Below are 16903 nucleotides of genomic sequence, written 5' to 3'. Positions count from 1 at the left end.
ACAGACCGCTAGAGACCGCTAGAGGAACTACAGACCGCTAGAGGAGCTACAGACCGCTAGAGGAGCTACAGACCGCTAGAGGACCGCTAGAGGAGCTACAGACCGCTAGAGGAACTACAGACCACTAGAGGACCGCTAGAGGACCTACAGACCGCTAGAGGAACTACAGACCGCTAGATGAACTACAGACCGCCCCTAAAGACGAAGAACTCTCAACAGTGAAAGTTCTCCGCCTCAGTCAATGTTGTTTTACATTGAGGGACATTCAGCTGCTGTGAGGGTTCCTCTAGTCCTGCTGCAGGAGGTACCATGAAGGTCACACCTGGGGGAGGAGCCTGTCTCAGTATCTGCTGCAGGAGGAGCCTGTCTCAGTATCTGCTGAAGTGTTTACCTGTGGCTGCAGGTCTCTGGAGGTCACGGCTCAAGGACTCCTGTGTTTTGGAAACAGGACTTTAACATGACTGGCTGAGCAGTACGAACACACAACTACACACAGAGAGACCCACAACTACACAACACAGACCTCTGTAGCCAATCAGATGTCGGCCTCATTTTAACCAATCACATGAGCGTCATTGAAACTTCAACAAATGAAGCGAAACATTGAAAGACTCACAAACGCACACAAGTTGAAATATTTAAATTTTAGCAAAAAATGTGCCCGACGCCGAGCTGTGAGAGCCAATCAGAGTCGAGCTGTGAGAGCCAATCAGAGTCGAGCTGCTCCTCCATTGGTGGAGCTGAAAGAGACATTCAGACGAGAGGTCCCCGAGCTGTGGAGCCTCCGGGTGATGTCATGTATAAATATATAAATATTATATTAATGTTATGAACCCAAACACGAGGCGTCACGTGTTCAGACGTGTGCGTGATGTCCTCAACACGCATGAGGCTGGAGCCTGAACTCATCATTCACCGTTTTAAAGGTTCAGCAGAGGAAGACCGTGTGGCCCTCAGTGGCCCTCAGTGGCTCCTCAGTGGTCCTCAGTGCTCCTCAGTGGCCCCTCAGTGGCCCCTCAGTGGTCCTCAGTGGCCCTCAGTGCTCCTCAGTGGCCCTCAGTGCTCCTCAGTGGCCCTCAGTGGGCCCTCAGTGCTCCTCAGTGGTCCCTTAGTGGCCCTCAATACCCAGGTGTGTGTTGTGTTCACAGCCCAGTGTAATTACCCAGGTGTGTGTGTTGTGTTCACAGCCCAGTGTAAAGCTGTGGTCACCTGTAATCAAGGTGTGAGGGGCGGGCAACTCATCGACCTGAAAGCCACAGTGGACGCAGCAGTGAAGAGTTGTCCAACGGTCCAACACGTGTTCGTGGCCCACAGGACCGAAAACCCTGTTGAGATGGGACCGCTGGACGTCCACCTGGAGGAGGTAACCAGATCCTATGACGTAGAGGTAGTAGAGGTGGTAGAGGTGGTAGAGGTAGTAGAGGTAGTAGAGGTAGTAGAGGTAGTAGAGGTGGTAGAGGTAGTAGAGGTAGTAGAGGTAGTAGAGGTGGTAGAGGTAGTAGAGGTGGTAGAGGTAGTAGAGGTAGTAGAGGTAGTAGAGGTAGTAGAGGTAGTAGAGGTGGTAGAGGTAGTAGAGGTAGTAGAGGTGGTAGAGGTGGTAGAGGTAGAAGAGGTAGTAGAGGTGGTAGAGGTAGTAGAGGTAGTAGAGGTAGAGGTAGTAGAATTGGTAGAGGTGGTAGAGGTGGTGGGGTAGAGGTAGAGGTGGTAGAGGGTAGTGGAAGATGGTGCCGAGGTAGTAGGGGTAGTAAAGATGTAGTAGATGTAGTATAGAGGGTGGTAGAGGTGTGGAGTAAGGTGGAGGTAGTAGATGTAGTAGAGGTAGTAGAGGTATTAGAGGTAGTAGATGTAGTAGAGGTAGTAGAGGTAGTAGAGGTGCTAGGTAGAGCAGTGATGTAGGTAGAGGGGTAGATGTAGATTATTAGGGTAGAGGTGTAGTAGATGTAGTAGAGGTAGTAGAGGTATTAGAGGTATTAGAGGTAGTAGAGGTAGTAGATGTAGTAGAGTGGTAAATTGTTAGAGGCAGTGGTAGGTGGTAGATGGATAGTAGAGGTGGTATGGGTGTGAGGTAGTGGGGGTAGTAGATGTAGTGGATGTAGTAGATGTATTAGAGGCATTAGGAGTAGATGTAGTAGATGTAGTAGATGTAGTAGAGGTAGTAGAGGTAGTAGAGGTATTAGAGGTATTAGAGGTAGTAGATGTAGTAGATGTAGTAGAGGTAGTAGAGGTAGTAGAGGTATTAGAGGTAGTAGATGTAGTAGAGGTAGTAGATGTAGTAGATGTAGTAGAGGTAGTAGAGGTAGTAGATGTAGTAGAGGTAGTAGAGGTAGTAGAGGTAGTCGTAGTAGTTGTAGTAGTACTAGTAGTACAGTTACCTGTCCTATGTTCCAGGTGATGTCCTCTCAGGCCTCCGTCTGTCCTCCGGAGCCTCTGGACAGTGAGGACTTCCTGTTCCTGCTCTACACTTCAGGAAGTACAGGGAGACGGCCTGCGTGTGCACGAGGCCTTTAGCTACCTGCTGCTCAAGTACGACGAGAGCTTCGTGAAGCAGTACGACCGCTCGTCTCTCAGGACGCTGGGCTCAGGTACCGGGAGAGGAGTACTGCACTAAGGACTACAAAGTACTATCTATGTACTCTACTCAGGACTACAAAGTACTATCTATGTACTCTACTCAGGACTACAAAGTACTATCTATGTACTCTACTCAGGACTACAAAGTACTATCTATGTACTCTACTAAGGTCTACAAAGTACTATCTATGTACTCTACTCAGGACTACAAAGTACTATCTATGTACTCTACTAAGGACTACAAAGTACTATCTATGTACTCTACTCAGGACTACAAAGTACTATCTATGTACTCTACTCAGGACTACAAAGTGCTATCTATGTACTCTACTAAGGACTACAAAGTACTATCTATGTACTCTACTCAGGACTACAAAGTACTATCTATGTACTCTACTAAGGTCTACAAAGTACTATCTATGTACTCTACTCAGGACTACAAAGTACTATCTATGTACTCTACTAAGGACCACAAAGTACTATCTATGTACTCTACTCAGGACTACAAAGCACTATCTATGTACTCACCAAGGTCTACAAAGTACCATCTATGTACTCCAGGACTACAAAGTACTATCTATGTACTCACTAAGGACCACAAAGTACTATCTATGTACTCTACTCAGGACTACAAAGTACTATCTATGTACTCTACTCAGGACTACAAAGTACTATCTATGTACTCTACTAAGGACTACAAAGTACTATCTATGTACTCTACTCAGGACTACAAAGTACTATCTATGTACTCTACTAAGGACTACAAAGTACTATCTATGTACTCTACTCAGGACTACAAAGTACTATCTATGTACTCTACTAATGACTACAAAGTACTATATGTACTCTACTCAGGACTACAAAGTACTATCTATGTACTCTACTAAGGACTACAAAGTACTATCTATGTACTCTACTCAGGACTACAAAGTACTATCTATGTACTCTACTCAGGACTACAAAGTACTATCTATGTACTCTACTAATGACTACAAAGTACTATATGTACTCTACTCAGGACCACAAAGCACTATCTATGTACTCTACTCAGGACTACAAAGTACTATGTGTGTACTCAGGACTGTGTGTGTGTGTGTACTCTACTCAGGTGTGTGTGTGTGTGTGTGTGTGTGTGTGTGTGTGTGTGTGTGTGTGTGTGTGTGTGTGTGTGTGTGTGTGTGTGTGTGTGTGTGTGTGTGTGTGTGTGTAGTGGGAGAGCCCATTAACCGCGAGGCCTGGCACTGGTTCCACCAGGTGGTTGGAGACGGACGCTGCCCTCTAGTGGACACCTGGTGGCAGACAGGTGAGACGCAGAATAAGTGTGAATTTAAATAGCTCTGATTGGCTAAACTGCTTCTTAGACCCGCCTCTTGTGGCAAGGAAGACTTTTAGAGGAAGACTTTTAGAGGAAGACCTGCAGACAGCATCCAGTCAGTTAGCATCACTGCGTCAAAGCGCCACCTAGTGGTGGATTAGAACCAGATGAGACCTGGAGAGGAGAAACAAGAGGTAGTTTACATAATGTGAGAGGAAGAGGACGAGGAAGAAGAAGAGGAGGAGGAGGAAGAGGAGGTGATCTTCTTTCCCCCTAATTTGAGCGATGAGCAGCAGAACATCTGCAGCTGTCAGCAAATGAATTAAAGATCAAATCCTCAACACCCCCCCCCCCCCCCCACACACACACACACACAAGACAGGATCACTGACACCGCGCGTGTGTGTGTGTGTGTGACCTAATTCCTCGACAATCGCCACGCTCTCGAGGTGTGTGTGTTGCTTTAAGACTTAAACTCTCTGCCAGCTGCTGCTTTCTCTTAAAAGGAGAAAAATCCCCAATAAATAAAAAAATTAAAGGGAATTAAAGCTGGTGGAAGCTGCGTGTGAGGCCCCCTGGTGGCCAGCAGAGGAACTGCAGCTATATATCGAAGTACCAATGTTTCTGATGATCATAAAACCATTGAAGACACGTTCAATCATAACAAACCCAGCTGCACTCAAACGCCTCATGAGGAGCGCTCCTCTTCTTGATGAAGAGTAACGTCCTCCATGTTCCCCTAGAGACCGGCGGCGTGTGCATCGCCCCGCGGCCGGCAGAGGACGGAGCCGCCATCATCCCCGCGATGGCCATGAGGCCGTTCTTTGGGATCCAGCCCGAGCTCCTGGGAGAGAAAGTACGATGCTAACCCTGCTAGCTCACCTCAACCCAACGATGCTAACCCTACTAACTCACTTCAACCCTACGATGCTAACCCTGCTAGCTCACCTCAACCCAACGATGCTAACCCTACTAACTCACTTCAACCCTACGATGCTAACCCTGCTAGCTCACTTCAACCCTACGATGCTAACCCTGCTAGCTCACCTCAACCCTACGATGCTAACCCTGCTAGCTCACCTCAACCCTACGATGCTAACCCTGCTAGCTCACCTCAACCCAACGATGTTAACCCTACTAACTCACTTCAACCCTACGATGCTAACCCTGCTAGCTCACCTCAATCCAACGATGCTAACCCTACTAACTCACTTCAACCCTACGATGCTAACCCTGCTAGCTCACCTCAACCCTACGATGCTAACTCTGCTAGCTCACTTTAACTCAAAGACACTTAATTTGGTGACCTCTGGATGGAGGAAGTGACATAATCTCTCCCTCCGCCTGTATTCTCTCCATCAGCACCATCTGGTTGTTTGATTAACCTCACAAGTCTTTATCCGTTAGAGTAATCTCTCAGACGCTCAAGGTTTCTCATAGCCCCCCCTCTGGACAGCCAGAGGGGGGGCTATGAGAGACTGCTGTTCATTGATTATAGTTCAGCTTTCAACACCATAGTCCCCTCCAGACTGGCCGGCAAGCTGATTGAGCTGGGACTGAACACCCCCCTGTGTGCTTGGATCCTGGACTTCCTGACCGCCAGGCCACAGGTGGTCAGGGTGGGCAGACACACCTCCAACCCTCACCCTGAACACAGGATCCCCCAGGGTTGCGTCCTCAGCCCCTACTGTACTCCCTGTACACACATGACTGTGTGGCCAGGTTCAGCTCAACACCATCATCAAGTTTGCGGATGACACAGTGGTGGTGGGCCTGATCTCCGACAACGGCGAGAAGGCCTACCTGGAGGAAGTTGCTGATCTGTCACTCTGGTGCCAGGACAACAGCCTCATCATGAATGTCACCAAAACTAAGGAGCTGATTGTGGACTTTAGGAGGGTACAACAACAGAGGACGTACTCACCACTGGGGATTAACGGGACTACTGTGGAGAGGGTGAGCGGGTATAAATACCTGGGAGTCCACATCACCGAGGATCTGACATGGTCAACAAACACAGACACTCTGGTGAGAAAGGCAAGGCAGCGCCTCTACCACCTCAGGCAGCTGAGGAAATTTAAAGTTTCCCAGAGGATCCTTCAGTCCTTCTACTCTGGAGCTGTAGAGAGCGTCCTGACAGGAAGCATCACAGCCTGGTTTGGCAACTGTCCGCTCAGGACAGGAAGGCTCTGCAGAGAGTAGTGCGTTCGGCTGAGCGCACTATTGGAACTACACTCCCCACCCTGCAGGACTTGTACACCAGGAGGTGCAGAACCAGAGCCGGCAGGATCATGAAGGATCCTCACCACCCCAACAACAGACTGTTTCAGCTGCTGCGGTCAGGCAGGCGCCTCCGTAGTCACGCTGCAAGAACAGAGACTGAGACGGAGTTTCTTTCCTCAGGCCATCAGGACTGTGAACTCCGACCTCACCAGGACCCCCACATAGACCCACACAACTGCCCCTCTTAGGCACACACACACACACACACACACACACTGTAAATATTGTGTTGTTTTTTATTGTAAATAGTGTGTACTTGTTGCCCTTGCACATTCCTGCTGAGCATTGCCACTCATTTCACTGCACACCCTGTGTGTGTATGTGACAAATAAAACATCTTGAATCTTGAATCTTGAATCTTGAATCATCGCTCCTGAGAGATTAAAGGAGATCCTTCACTCTCCATCGGAGGGGGAGGAGGAGGAAGAGGAGGGGGAGGAGGAGGAAGAGGAGGGGGAGGAGGAGGCCCCTAGGTACTATTACCTCTCTGGACCTCTGTGTCAGGTTCTGGTGCTCTCTAGCGCCCCCTAGCTGTGTGTCTCTAGCGCCCCCTAGCTGTGTGTCTCTAGCGCCCCCTAGCTGTGTGTCTCTAGCGCCCCCTAGCTGTGTGTCTCTAGCGCCCCCTAGCTGTGTGTCTCTAGCGCCCCCTAGCTGTGTGTCTCAGCCCCTAGCTGTGTGTCTCAGCGCCCCTAGCTGCGTCTCAGCGCCCCAGCTGTGCGTCCCCAGCGCCCCTAGCTGTGTGTCTCAGCCCCTGTATGTGTGTCCCCAGCGCCCCTCAGCTGCGTCCCCAGCGCCCCAGCTGTGTGTCCCCAGCGCCTAGCTGTCTCTAGCGCCCCCTAGCTGTGTGTCTCTAGCGCCCTGTTTGTGTCCCCCTAGCGCCCCTGTCCTCTAGCCCAGCTGTGTCTCAGCGCCCCTAGCTGTAGTAGTCTCTAGCCTCAGCTGTGTGTGTCCCAGCCCTCAGCTGTGTGTCCTAGCTGTGTCTCTAAGCGCTCAGCCCCCTGCTGTGTGTCCCCACGCCCAGCTGTGTGTCCTAAGCGCCCAGCTGTGTGGTCCCCAGCCCAGCTGTAGTCCCAGCGCCCCCAGCTGTGTCTCTTAGCGCCCTAGCCAGCCCCAGAAAAACAGGCCCCTACGCCCCTAGCTGTGTCTCTAGCGCCCCCTAGCTGTGTGTCTCGCTTCCTAGCTGTGTATCTCAGCCCCTAGCTGTGTCTCCAGCCTCCCTAGCCAGTAGTCTCAGCGCCCCGTGCTGTGTCTCTAGCTGCCTCTAGGGCTGTGGTGCCCCAGCGCCCCTAGCCAGTGTGTCCTAGCGCCCCCATGTGTCTCCCCAGCTCTCAGCTGTGTCTCAGCGTTGCCTCGTAGTCTCCCAGCGCCCTAGCTGTGTGTCTCACGCCCAGCTGTGTCTTAGCTCTCAGCTGTGTGTCTCTAGCCTCAGCTGTGTGTGTCTCAGCGCCCTAGCTGTGGTGTCTCTAGCGCTCTAGCTCGGTCTCTAGCGCCCCTGTGTCCTCAGCTTCCTAGCTGTGTGTCTCTAGCGCCCCCTAGCTGTGTCTATATAATAACATATATAGTGTCTCAGCCCCTAGCTAGTGGTCTCTATGTATTATATATCTCTCCAGCGCCCGCTGTGTGTGTCTCTAGCCCCTAGCTATGTGGGTTCTAGCGCCCCTGTGTGTGTAACATATGTATTTATATATATATATATATATATATATATATATATGACACGCTCCATTTCTGACCTTGTATATAACACACAGTTTATAATTTTGAGTCTAATGGGCGAATACCTGAGAGGGGTCTACCTTCGATAGCTCTACCCGCGTAGCGGTATTGTACCTGTGATGCCTGTGTATGAAGTGTGTCGCGAAGCGCATTCATGAGCGTGTACTGCTAGCGTATTCGCGGCGTATCAAGTAGTACTCATTAGCGGTATCCCTAGCTAAGTGTCTCCAGCTGCCTGCCAGTGTCAGGGGAGTGGCCTGACCGTGGCGGAGGAGAGCTCAGTATCAGTTAACTCTGCTGACATGGCCAAAAAATGCTTGAGACCAGCAGCGTTCCTGGAGGCCTACGCCTAGCTGAGAGTCTCGCGTTCTAGATATGGATATATTGTGGTCTACCTGAGAGGGGTAGTGCTGTGTGGGGGGTCTATATATGAGGGGTATACCTGATATATATGTGTATATGTATATATATATGCATATGTATGTATATATGTATATGTATATCCTGTGAGGGTATGTACCTGTGGTATATAAATATATATGCTGTCTCTGGAGATGCCTGCTATGTGTCTGTATACCTATGTATATATATGTCTCACCTGGCTGGGCCTAATTTGAGAGGGGCCCACCTGAACACCAGGTGACCTGAGACCTGAGAGGGGTCTACCTGTGAGAGGGTTGTCTGGAGAGGGGCTCCTGAGAGGGGCCCTACTGGAGAGGGGTCTGTCTGAGGTCTACACCTGAGAGGGGGGCCCACCCTGAGGGGGTCCTGTGAGAGGGGGCTCACCTGTGTGGGGGCTAGCCTGAGAGGCCCACCTGTGAGGGGCACCGTGAGGTCTACTGGGGGAGGGGTACCTGAGACCTGCTAGGGTCTGCCTGCCCACCTGAGAGGGAGGGTCCTGTGTGGGGCTCTGAGAGGTCTCTACCACCTGAGAGGGGGCTCCACCTAGAGGGGCCCACCTGAGAGGGGCTCCACCTGTGTGGGGGTCTACTCCGGAGGGGTCTACCTGAGAGGGGTCACCTGAGAGGGGCCCACTTAGTCTATTCTCTGCCTGGAGGGGTCACCTGAGGGGCACACCAGAGAGGCTCCACCTGAGAGGGGCCACCTGAGAGGGCCCACCTGTGTGGGGGTCTACCTGTGAGGGGTTCATCAGAGGGGTCTACTGAGGGGTATCCTGAGAGGGGTCTACACACTCCTGCCCACCTGACCTACCTCCTCCGAGGTACTAGTACACACTAGAGGGGTCACCTGAGGAACACCTGTGAGGGGGTCTGCCTGAGAGGGGCTCACTCTGTGAGGGGCTCACTGTGAGGGGTCTGCCTGAGGGGGTCTACTCAAAGAGGGGGAGGTACTGAGGGCTCACTCCTGAGAGCCGTGAGGTGGGGCTCACACTAGGGTCTGCTTGAGAGGGGGTCTACCTGGAGAGGGGGTCTGCCTGAGAGAGGGGGTCTACCTGTGAGAGGGGCTCACCTGTGAGGGGGTCTGGCCTGAGAGGGGTCTACACCTCCTGGGCTCCACCTGAGGGGGTCTGCAGAGGGGGTCTCCACTAAGAGGGGGACTACCCAGACTAGGTTCACCTGGGTGAGGGCTCACCTGAGAGGGAGTATATACTCTGGGGGTCTACCTGACACGGGTCTACCTGTGAGGGGTCATACTGAGAGGGGCTCACCTGAGGGGGTCTACCTGAGAGGGGGCCCACCTGTACACACTCCACTACAGGTACTACTACAGAGGGGGCCCACCTGTGTACACTCAAGGGGTCTACCTACTACCTGAGAGTCTAGCACACTCCCTGGGGTGGGAGGTACACACTCCTGAGAGGTACTAGTACACACTACTGGAGGCACTAGCACACACTAAGAGAGGCTCAGTACCTCCTGAGAGGCACTAGCACACTACCGAGGCACTAGCACACACTACTGAGAGGTACTACACACACACTCCTGGGGGTAGCAATTACCGAGAGGTGGGGCAGTACTACCCCACTGTTGGCACCACACACCCCTGAGGAGGTACCAGTACACTGAGAGGGAGGTACTAGTACACACTACTGAGAGGGGGTACACTCACCTCTGAGAGGCAGTGCACTACACACTACTGAGAGGCACTAGTACACGCTGCCTGAGAGTACTAGTACACACACTCCTGCCTTAGCAGTACACTCACTGGTGTACCTGTGTACACACCACTGAGAGGAGGTAGCACACTCCTGAGAGGCACTCACTGGTACCCCTGAGAGGCACTAGCTGACACTCCTGAGGTACCAGGCTACCCCAGGAGGTACTAGTACAGACCTACTGAGCCACTAGTACACACCCTGAGAGGCACTAGCACACACTATTGAGAGGTACCAGTACACACTCCTGAGAGGTACTATACACCCCAGGAGGCACTTAGTACATGGGGGAGGAGGGTACCAGTACCTGAGCTGGAGAGGTACTATACACACTCCTGAGGTGTACCAGTACACAGACCCTGAGAGGCACCAGTACACACCTGACCACCACCACCACTGAGGGCCTAGTACACCCTGAGAGGCACTATATTGGCTACCACTGAGAGGTACTAGTACACACTACTGAGAGGTACTGGTACACACTCCTGAGTCTGTGTACACTACTGAGAGGCACTAGCACACACTCTGAGAGGGGAGAGTACACTGTGGGGAGAGGTACTAGGGTACACTACTGGAGAGGTACTAGCTGAGGTCTAGGAGAGACTAGTACACACTGCCCGAGAGGTACTGGCACACACCATCAGAGGTACTGCACCTGAGAGGTACTGGAGGTACTAGTACACACTGGAGGTACTACTACTGAGAGGCACTAGCACACTCCTGAGAGGGGACTGCCTGGTACCTCTCATAGGTACTAGCTACAGAGCACTGAGAGGTACTAGCACACTACTGAGAGGTACTAGTACACAGATGACATACACACACACTAGAGAGGACTAGTACTGAGGCACTAGCACACACTGGTCTGCACTAGCACACACTAGTACTAGTACAGCACACTGTTGAGAGGTACTAGCACACAGGTACTAGAGCACACTCTACACATCTGAGAGGTACTAGTACACTGTACACAGTAGAGGTACTAGTATTGACTGTTGAGAGGTACACTAGCACACTCCTGAGAGGGCACTAGGCACACACACTACTTTGAGAGGCTACATTACACAGGTAGTACACACTAGTAGGAGTCTAGTACACACTCCTGGCACACACACTCCCCTGAGAGGCACTAGTACAGGACTCCTGAGAGAGGTACAGACCTGAGAGGCACTAGCACACCCTGAGAGTACTGCAGGTACTCGAGAGGGGTACTGCAGTACACCTCCTGCACAGCACACCCCTGAGAGGTACTAGTAATATTACACCTCCTGAGGCACTGGTGTACACACTCCGAGAGGTACTAGTACACACCTGAGAGGCACCTGTACACACACTGAGAGGTGCCAGCACACACTCCTGGAGAGGTACTAGCACACCCTGAGGAGGCACTACACTGCACCACCTCCTGAGGAGGTACTGGTACACACTGCAGTACCTAACTAGTACACACTCCTGAGAGGTACTACACCACCCTGGGAGGCACTAGACACAATTAGGAGGTACTGTATGCACTACTGGAGGTACTAGGCACACCCTGACACTGAGTACTAGTGCACCTGAGAGGAGTGCACACACACCATCGAGAGGCATCATATTACACACTGGAGAGGCCTAGCACACACTCACTGAGAGGTGCCTAGAGTACACTCCTGAGAGGCACTAGCACACCCCTGAGAGAGCACAGCACACATCCTGAGAGGCACGGCACAGCACATTGAGAGGCACGAGGTACTAGTACACACTAGCACCTGCACACCCTGAGTACACTGCACACACTCTGGAGAGTGGTACACTGGGACTACTGAGAGGTACTAGTACACACTGGGACTACTGAGAGGTACTAGTACACACTGGGACTACTGAGAGGTACTAGTACACACTGGGACTACTGAGAGGTACTAGTACACACTACTGAGAGGTACTAGTACACACTGGGACTACTGAGAGGTACTAGTACACACTGGGACTACTGAGAGGTACTAGTACACACTGGGACTACTGAGAGGTACTAGTACACACTGGGACTACTGAGAGGTACTAGTACACACTGGGACTACTGAGAGGTACTAGTACACACTGGGACTACTGAGAGGTACTAGTACACACTGGGACTACTGAGAGGTACTAGTACACACTGGGACTACTGAGAGGTACTAGTACACACTACTGAGAGGTACTAGTACACCTGGGACTACTGAGAGGTACTAGTACACACTACTGAGAGGTACTAGTACACACTGGGACTACTGAGAGGTACTAGTACACACTACTGAGAGGTACTAGTACACACTGGGACTACTGAGAGGTACTAGTACACACTACTGAGAGGTACTAGTACACACTGGGACTGAGAGGTACTAGTACACACTGGGACTACTGAGAGGTACTAGTACACACTGGTACTGCCTCTGAGGTACTAGTACACACTACTGAGAGGTACTAGTACACACTGGGACTACTGAGAGGTACTAGTACACACTGGGACTACTGAGAGGTACTAGTACACACTGGGACTACTGAGAGGTACTAGTACACACTGGGACTACTGAGAGGTACTAGTACACACTGGGACTACTGAGAGGTACTAGTACACACTGGGACTACTGAGAGGTACTAGTACACACTGGGACTCCTGAGAGGTACTAGTACACACTGGGTCTACTGAGAGGTACTAGTACACACTGGGACTACTGAGAGGTACTAGTACACACTGGTACTACTGAGAGGTACTAGTACACACTGGGTCTACTGAGAGGTACTAGTACACACTGGGACTACTGAGGTACTAGTACACACTGGGACTACTGAGAGGTACTAGTACACACTGGGTCTACTGAGAGGTACTAGTACACACTGGGACTACTGAGAGGTACTAGTACACACTGGGACTACTGAGAGGTACTAGTACACACTGGGACTACTGAGAGGTACTAGTACACACTGGTACTACTGAGAGGTACTAGTACACACTGGGACTACTGAGAGGTACTAGTACACACTGGGACTACTGAGAGGTACTAGTACACACTGGGTCTACTGAGAGGTACTAGTACACACTACTGAGAGGTACTAGTACACACTGGGACTACTGAGAGGTACTAGTACACACTGGGACTACTGAGAGGTACTAGTACACACTGGGTCTACTGAGAGGTACTAGTACACACTGGGACTACTGAGAGGTACTAGTACACACTGGGACTACTGAGAGGTACTAGTACACACTGGGTCTACTGAGAGGTACTAGTACACACTGGGACTCCTGAGAGGTACTAGTACACACTGGTACTACTGAGAGGTACTAGTACACACTGGGACTACTGAGAGGTACTAGTACACACTGGGACTACTGAGAGGTACTAGTACACACTGGGACTACTGAGAGGTACTAGTACACACTGGGACTACTGAGAGGTACTAGTACACACTGCACTAGTACACACTGGGACTACTGAGAGGTACTAGTACACACTGGGACTACTGAGAGGTACTAGTACACACTGGGACTCCTGAGAGGTACTAGTACACACTGGTACTACTGAGAGGTACTAGTACACACTGGGACTACTGAGAGGTACTAGTACACACTGGGACTACTGAGAGGTACTAGTACACACTGGGACTACTGAGAGGTACTAGTACACACTGGGACTACTGAGAGGTACTAGTACACACTGGGACTACTGAGAGGTACTAGTACACACTGGGACTACTGAGAGGTACTAGTACACACTGGGACTACTGAGAGGTGCTAGTACACACTGGGTCTACTGAGAGGTACTAGTACACACTGGGACTCCTGAGAGGTACTAGTACACACTGGTACTACTGAGAGGTACTAGTACACACTGGGACTACTGAGAGGTACTAGTACACACTGGTACTACTGAGAGGTACTAGTACACACTGGGACTCCTGAGAGGTACTAGTACACACTGGGACTACTGAGAGGTACTAGTACACACTGGGACTACAGGATGGTTCTGAAGGTACCTTCACGGTCGGGTAGGTCCTCCGGTTCTTCTCGCTCGAGGCCCCTGGGAGCCCCCCATGGGACGGGCCCTCGCACTCATACCGGAACCTGAAGCCCCTCTGGAGACAACCACAGTATTATCATATACAGGTACTTCAACTACAGGTACTTCTACTACAGGTACTTAACTACAGGTACTTCTACCTGTATTGGCTCTACCTGTTTGGGCTCCTCGATGATCTGGATGTAGGGACCGTGAGCTGCAACACAAAGAAGTTCAGGAACTGGGGGAACCTTCTGGACCTTCTGGACCTGCAGGTCCAGGTTCCACCAGGGCTCATGAAGAGGACTGGACATCAGGGACCAGGTCCCGGTGTCGGGGGACCCCCCCACGATACGGAGGACTGTTGCCTCTGTAATAAAGACTCTCAAAGGACCCCCAGAGGAGGATCTGGAAAGACCTGGACCCTTAAAGAGGTTCCAGTAAGACCTGGACCCCTGAAGAGGTTCCAGTAAGACCTGGACCCTGAAGAGGTTCCAGTAAGACCTGGAGCCTGAAGAGGTTCCAGTAAGACCTGGACCCTGAAAAGGTTCCAGTAAGACCTGGATCCCTGAAGAGGTTCCAGTAAGACCTGGACCCTGAAGAGGTTCCAGTAAGACCTGGACCCCTGAAGAGGTTCCAGTAAGACCTGGACCCCTGAAGAGGTTCCAGTAAGACCTGGATCCCTGAAGAGGTTCCAGTAAGACCTGGACCCCTGAAGAGGTTCCAGTAAGACCTGGACCCCTGAAGAGGTTCCAGTAAGACCTGGAGAGGTTCCAGTAAGACCTGGACCCTGAAGAGGTTCCAGTAAGACCTGGACCCCTGAAGAGGTTCCAGTAAGACCTGGACCCTGAAGAGGTTCCAGTAAGACCTGGACCCTGAAGAGGTTCCAGTAAGACCTGGACCCCTGAAGAGGTTCCAGTAAGACCTGGACCCTTAAAGAGGTTCCAGTAAGACCTGGACCCCTGAAGAGGTTCCAGTAAGACCTGGACCCTTAAAGAGGTTCCAGTAAGACCTGGACCCCTGAAGAGGTTCCAGTAAGACCTGGACCCTGAAGAGGTTCCAGTAAGACCTGGACCCTTAAAGAGGTTCCAGTAAGACCTGGACCCCTGAAGAGGTTCCAGTAAGACCTGGACCCTTAAAGAGGTTCCAGTAAGACCTGGACCCCTGAAGAGGTTCCAGTAAGACCTGGACCCTGAAGAGGTTCCAGTAAGACCTGGACCCCTGAAGAGGTTCCAGTAAGACCTGGACCCTGAAGAGGTTCCAGTAAGACCTGGACCCTGAAGAGGTTCCAGTAAGACCTGGACCCCTGAAGAGGTTCCAGTAAGACCTGGACCCTGAAGAGGTTCTGTTGGGTGTCTCTGGGTCCTTGAACACACCACGGGGCTGTGGAGGTGACGTACCGGTCTCAGGGGTGTAGGGCTCCGTCTTGATGTCCACGGGGGGGATGTAGTCGTACTGCATCATGTTCATCTGCAGCTGGACAACAACAACAACATGAGTGACAACACAACAACAGGAAGTGATTGATCAGCTTCTCCGTGTCGTCTTTAAATCTCTTTGCCTCGGTGAGCTCAACAGCACCCTGCTGGTGGGCCGCAGTATTGCTGTTGTGTTGTTGTTTGTGTGACGAGGTCACAACAAACAGAAATATAATCTGTTTATATTATTTTAAATCTCAACACTTGAAATGTACTTGTACTATAATTGAGGATTTACACCTGTTACTTTAGACTTGATCAGATAAATATCATATATGCATATATATATATTTATATAAATGATATAAACATATATATTTATAAACATGTATATACAGGACTGTCTCAGAAAATTAGAATATTGTGATAAAGTTCTTTATTTTCTGTAATGCAATTAAAAAAACAAAAATGTCATGCATTCTGGATTCATTACAAATCAACTGAAATATTGCAAGCCTTTTATTCTTTTAATATTGCTGATTATGGCTTACAGCTTAAGAAAACTCTAAAATCCTATCTCATAAAATTTGAATATTTCCTCAGACCAAGTAAAAAAAGATTTATAACAGCAAAACAAATCAAACATTTGAAAATGTGTTTCCAGGTGTTTGAGTTAATTAGACGATTCAAGTGATTTGTTTAATACCCTACTAGTATACTTTTTCATGATATTCTAATATTTAGAAATAGGATATTTGAGTTTTCTTAAGCTGTAAGCCATAATCAGCAATATTAAAAGAATAAAAGGCTTGCAATATTTCAGTTGATTTGTAATGAATCCAGAATGCATGACATTTTTGTTTTTTAAATTGCATTACAGAAAATAAAGAACTTTATCACAATATTCTAATTTTCTGAGACAGTCCTGTATGTGTATAAACAGAGAGACTCACGTCGTTGTCGTAGATGTTGAACTGAGCTTCAATTCAATTCAGTTTATTTGTATAGCCCAATTTCACAAATTACAAATTTGTCTCGGAGTGCTTTACAATCTGTACACATAGACATCCCTGCCCCAAAACCTCACATCGGACCAGGAAAAACTCCCAAATAACCCCTCAGGGGGAAAAAAAGGGAAGAAACCTTCAGGAGAGCAACAGAGGAGGATCCCTCTCCAGGATGGACAGATGCAATAGATGTAATGTGTACAGAAGGACAGATTTAGAGTTAAAATACATTCAATGAATATGACAGAGTGGATGAATAGTTCATAGTAGGCATATTCCACGATGGAGACCTCCACGATCCATCAGGCAGATGGATCCATCCTGCAGAACAAACAGACTTTAAATGTGAAACAGGAAGCACTGCAGAGTAAACAAACAAACAAACAAACTGACTGAACGTGTGAAGAATCAAATCTGCTGCATTTTCACATGACAGACTCGTCAGTCTGTCCCCCCCCCCC

General features: G+C 50.0%; 2 protein-coding genes across 2 annotated transcripts; one reads left to right on the top strand and one right to left on the bottom strand.

The window, feature by feature from the left end:
• The first annotated feature begins 655 nt into the window (after window positions 1-655).
• On the top strand, window positions 656-5544 carry LOC130207816 (acetyl-coenzyme A synthetase 2-like, mitochondrial). Its single transcript, XM_056436531.1, has 6 exons — window positions 656-674; window positions 1188-1363; window positions 2393-2582; window positions 3782-3874; window positions 4630-4742; window positions 5405-5544. Exons 1-6 carry the CDS (start codon window positions 656-658, stop codon window positions 5429-5431), a joined length of 618 nt encoding a protein of 205 aa, XP_056292506.1. The 3' UTR covers window positions 5432-5544.
• Window positions 5545-13717: 8173 nt separating this feature from the next.
• LOC130208268 (nuclear factor NF-kappa-B p100 subunit-like) lies at window positions 13718-16413 on the bottom strand. Its single transcript, XM_056437297.1, has 4 exons — window positions 16389-16413; window positions 15418-15493; window positions 14194-14234; window positions 13718-14093 (listed from the first exon to the last, which is right to left on the bottom strand). The coding sequence occupies exons 2-4, from the start codon at window positions 15485-15487 to the stop codon at window positions 13956-13958; spliced, it is 249 nt and encodes an 82-aa protein (XP_056293272.1). The 5' UTR covers window positions 15488-15493; window positions 16389-16413; the 3' UTR covers window positions 13718-13955.
• Window positions 16414-16903: the final 490 nt, after the last annotated feature.

The sequence above is a fragment of the Pseudoliparis swirei genome, chromosome 18, assembly GCF_029220125.1.
Source record: "Pseudoliparis swirei isolate HS2019 ecotype Mariana Trench chromosome 18, NWPU_hadal_v1, whole genome shotgun sequence".
In the NCBI taxonomy this organism is placed as follows: Eukaryota; Metazoa; Chordata; class Actinopteri; order Perciformes; family Liparidae; genus Pseudoliparis; species Pseudoliparis swirei.
This window is presented reverse-complemented; position numbering and strand designations above follow the sequence as displayed.

Excerpts from the sequence above, each read along its gene's own strand:
- LOC130208268 (XM_056437297.1), bottom strand. The coding sequence starts at position 15,487 with ATGAACATGATGCAGTACGACTACATCCCCCCCGTGGACATCAAGACG. Across the intron at positions 14,235-15,417 it reads GCCCTACACCCCTGAGACCG|CTCACGGTCCCTACATCCAG; the intron begins GTACGTCACCTC and ends TTTGTGTTGCAG. Across the intron at positions 14,094-14,193 it reads TCATCGAGGAGCCCAAACAG|AGGGGCTTCAGGTTCCGGTA; the intron begins GTAGAGCCAATA and ends GGTTGTCTCCAG.
- LOC130207816 (XM_056436531.1), top strand. Across the intron at positions 1,364-2,392 it reads TGGACGTCCACCTGGAGGAG|TGTCCTCTCAGGCCTCCGTC; the intron begins GTAACCAGATCC and ends TGTTCCAGGTGA. Across the intron at positions 3,875-4,629 it reads GGACACCTGGTGGCAGACAG|AGACCGGCGGCGTGTGCATC; the intron begins GTGAGACGCAGA and ends ATGTTCCCCTAG.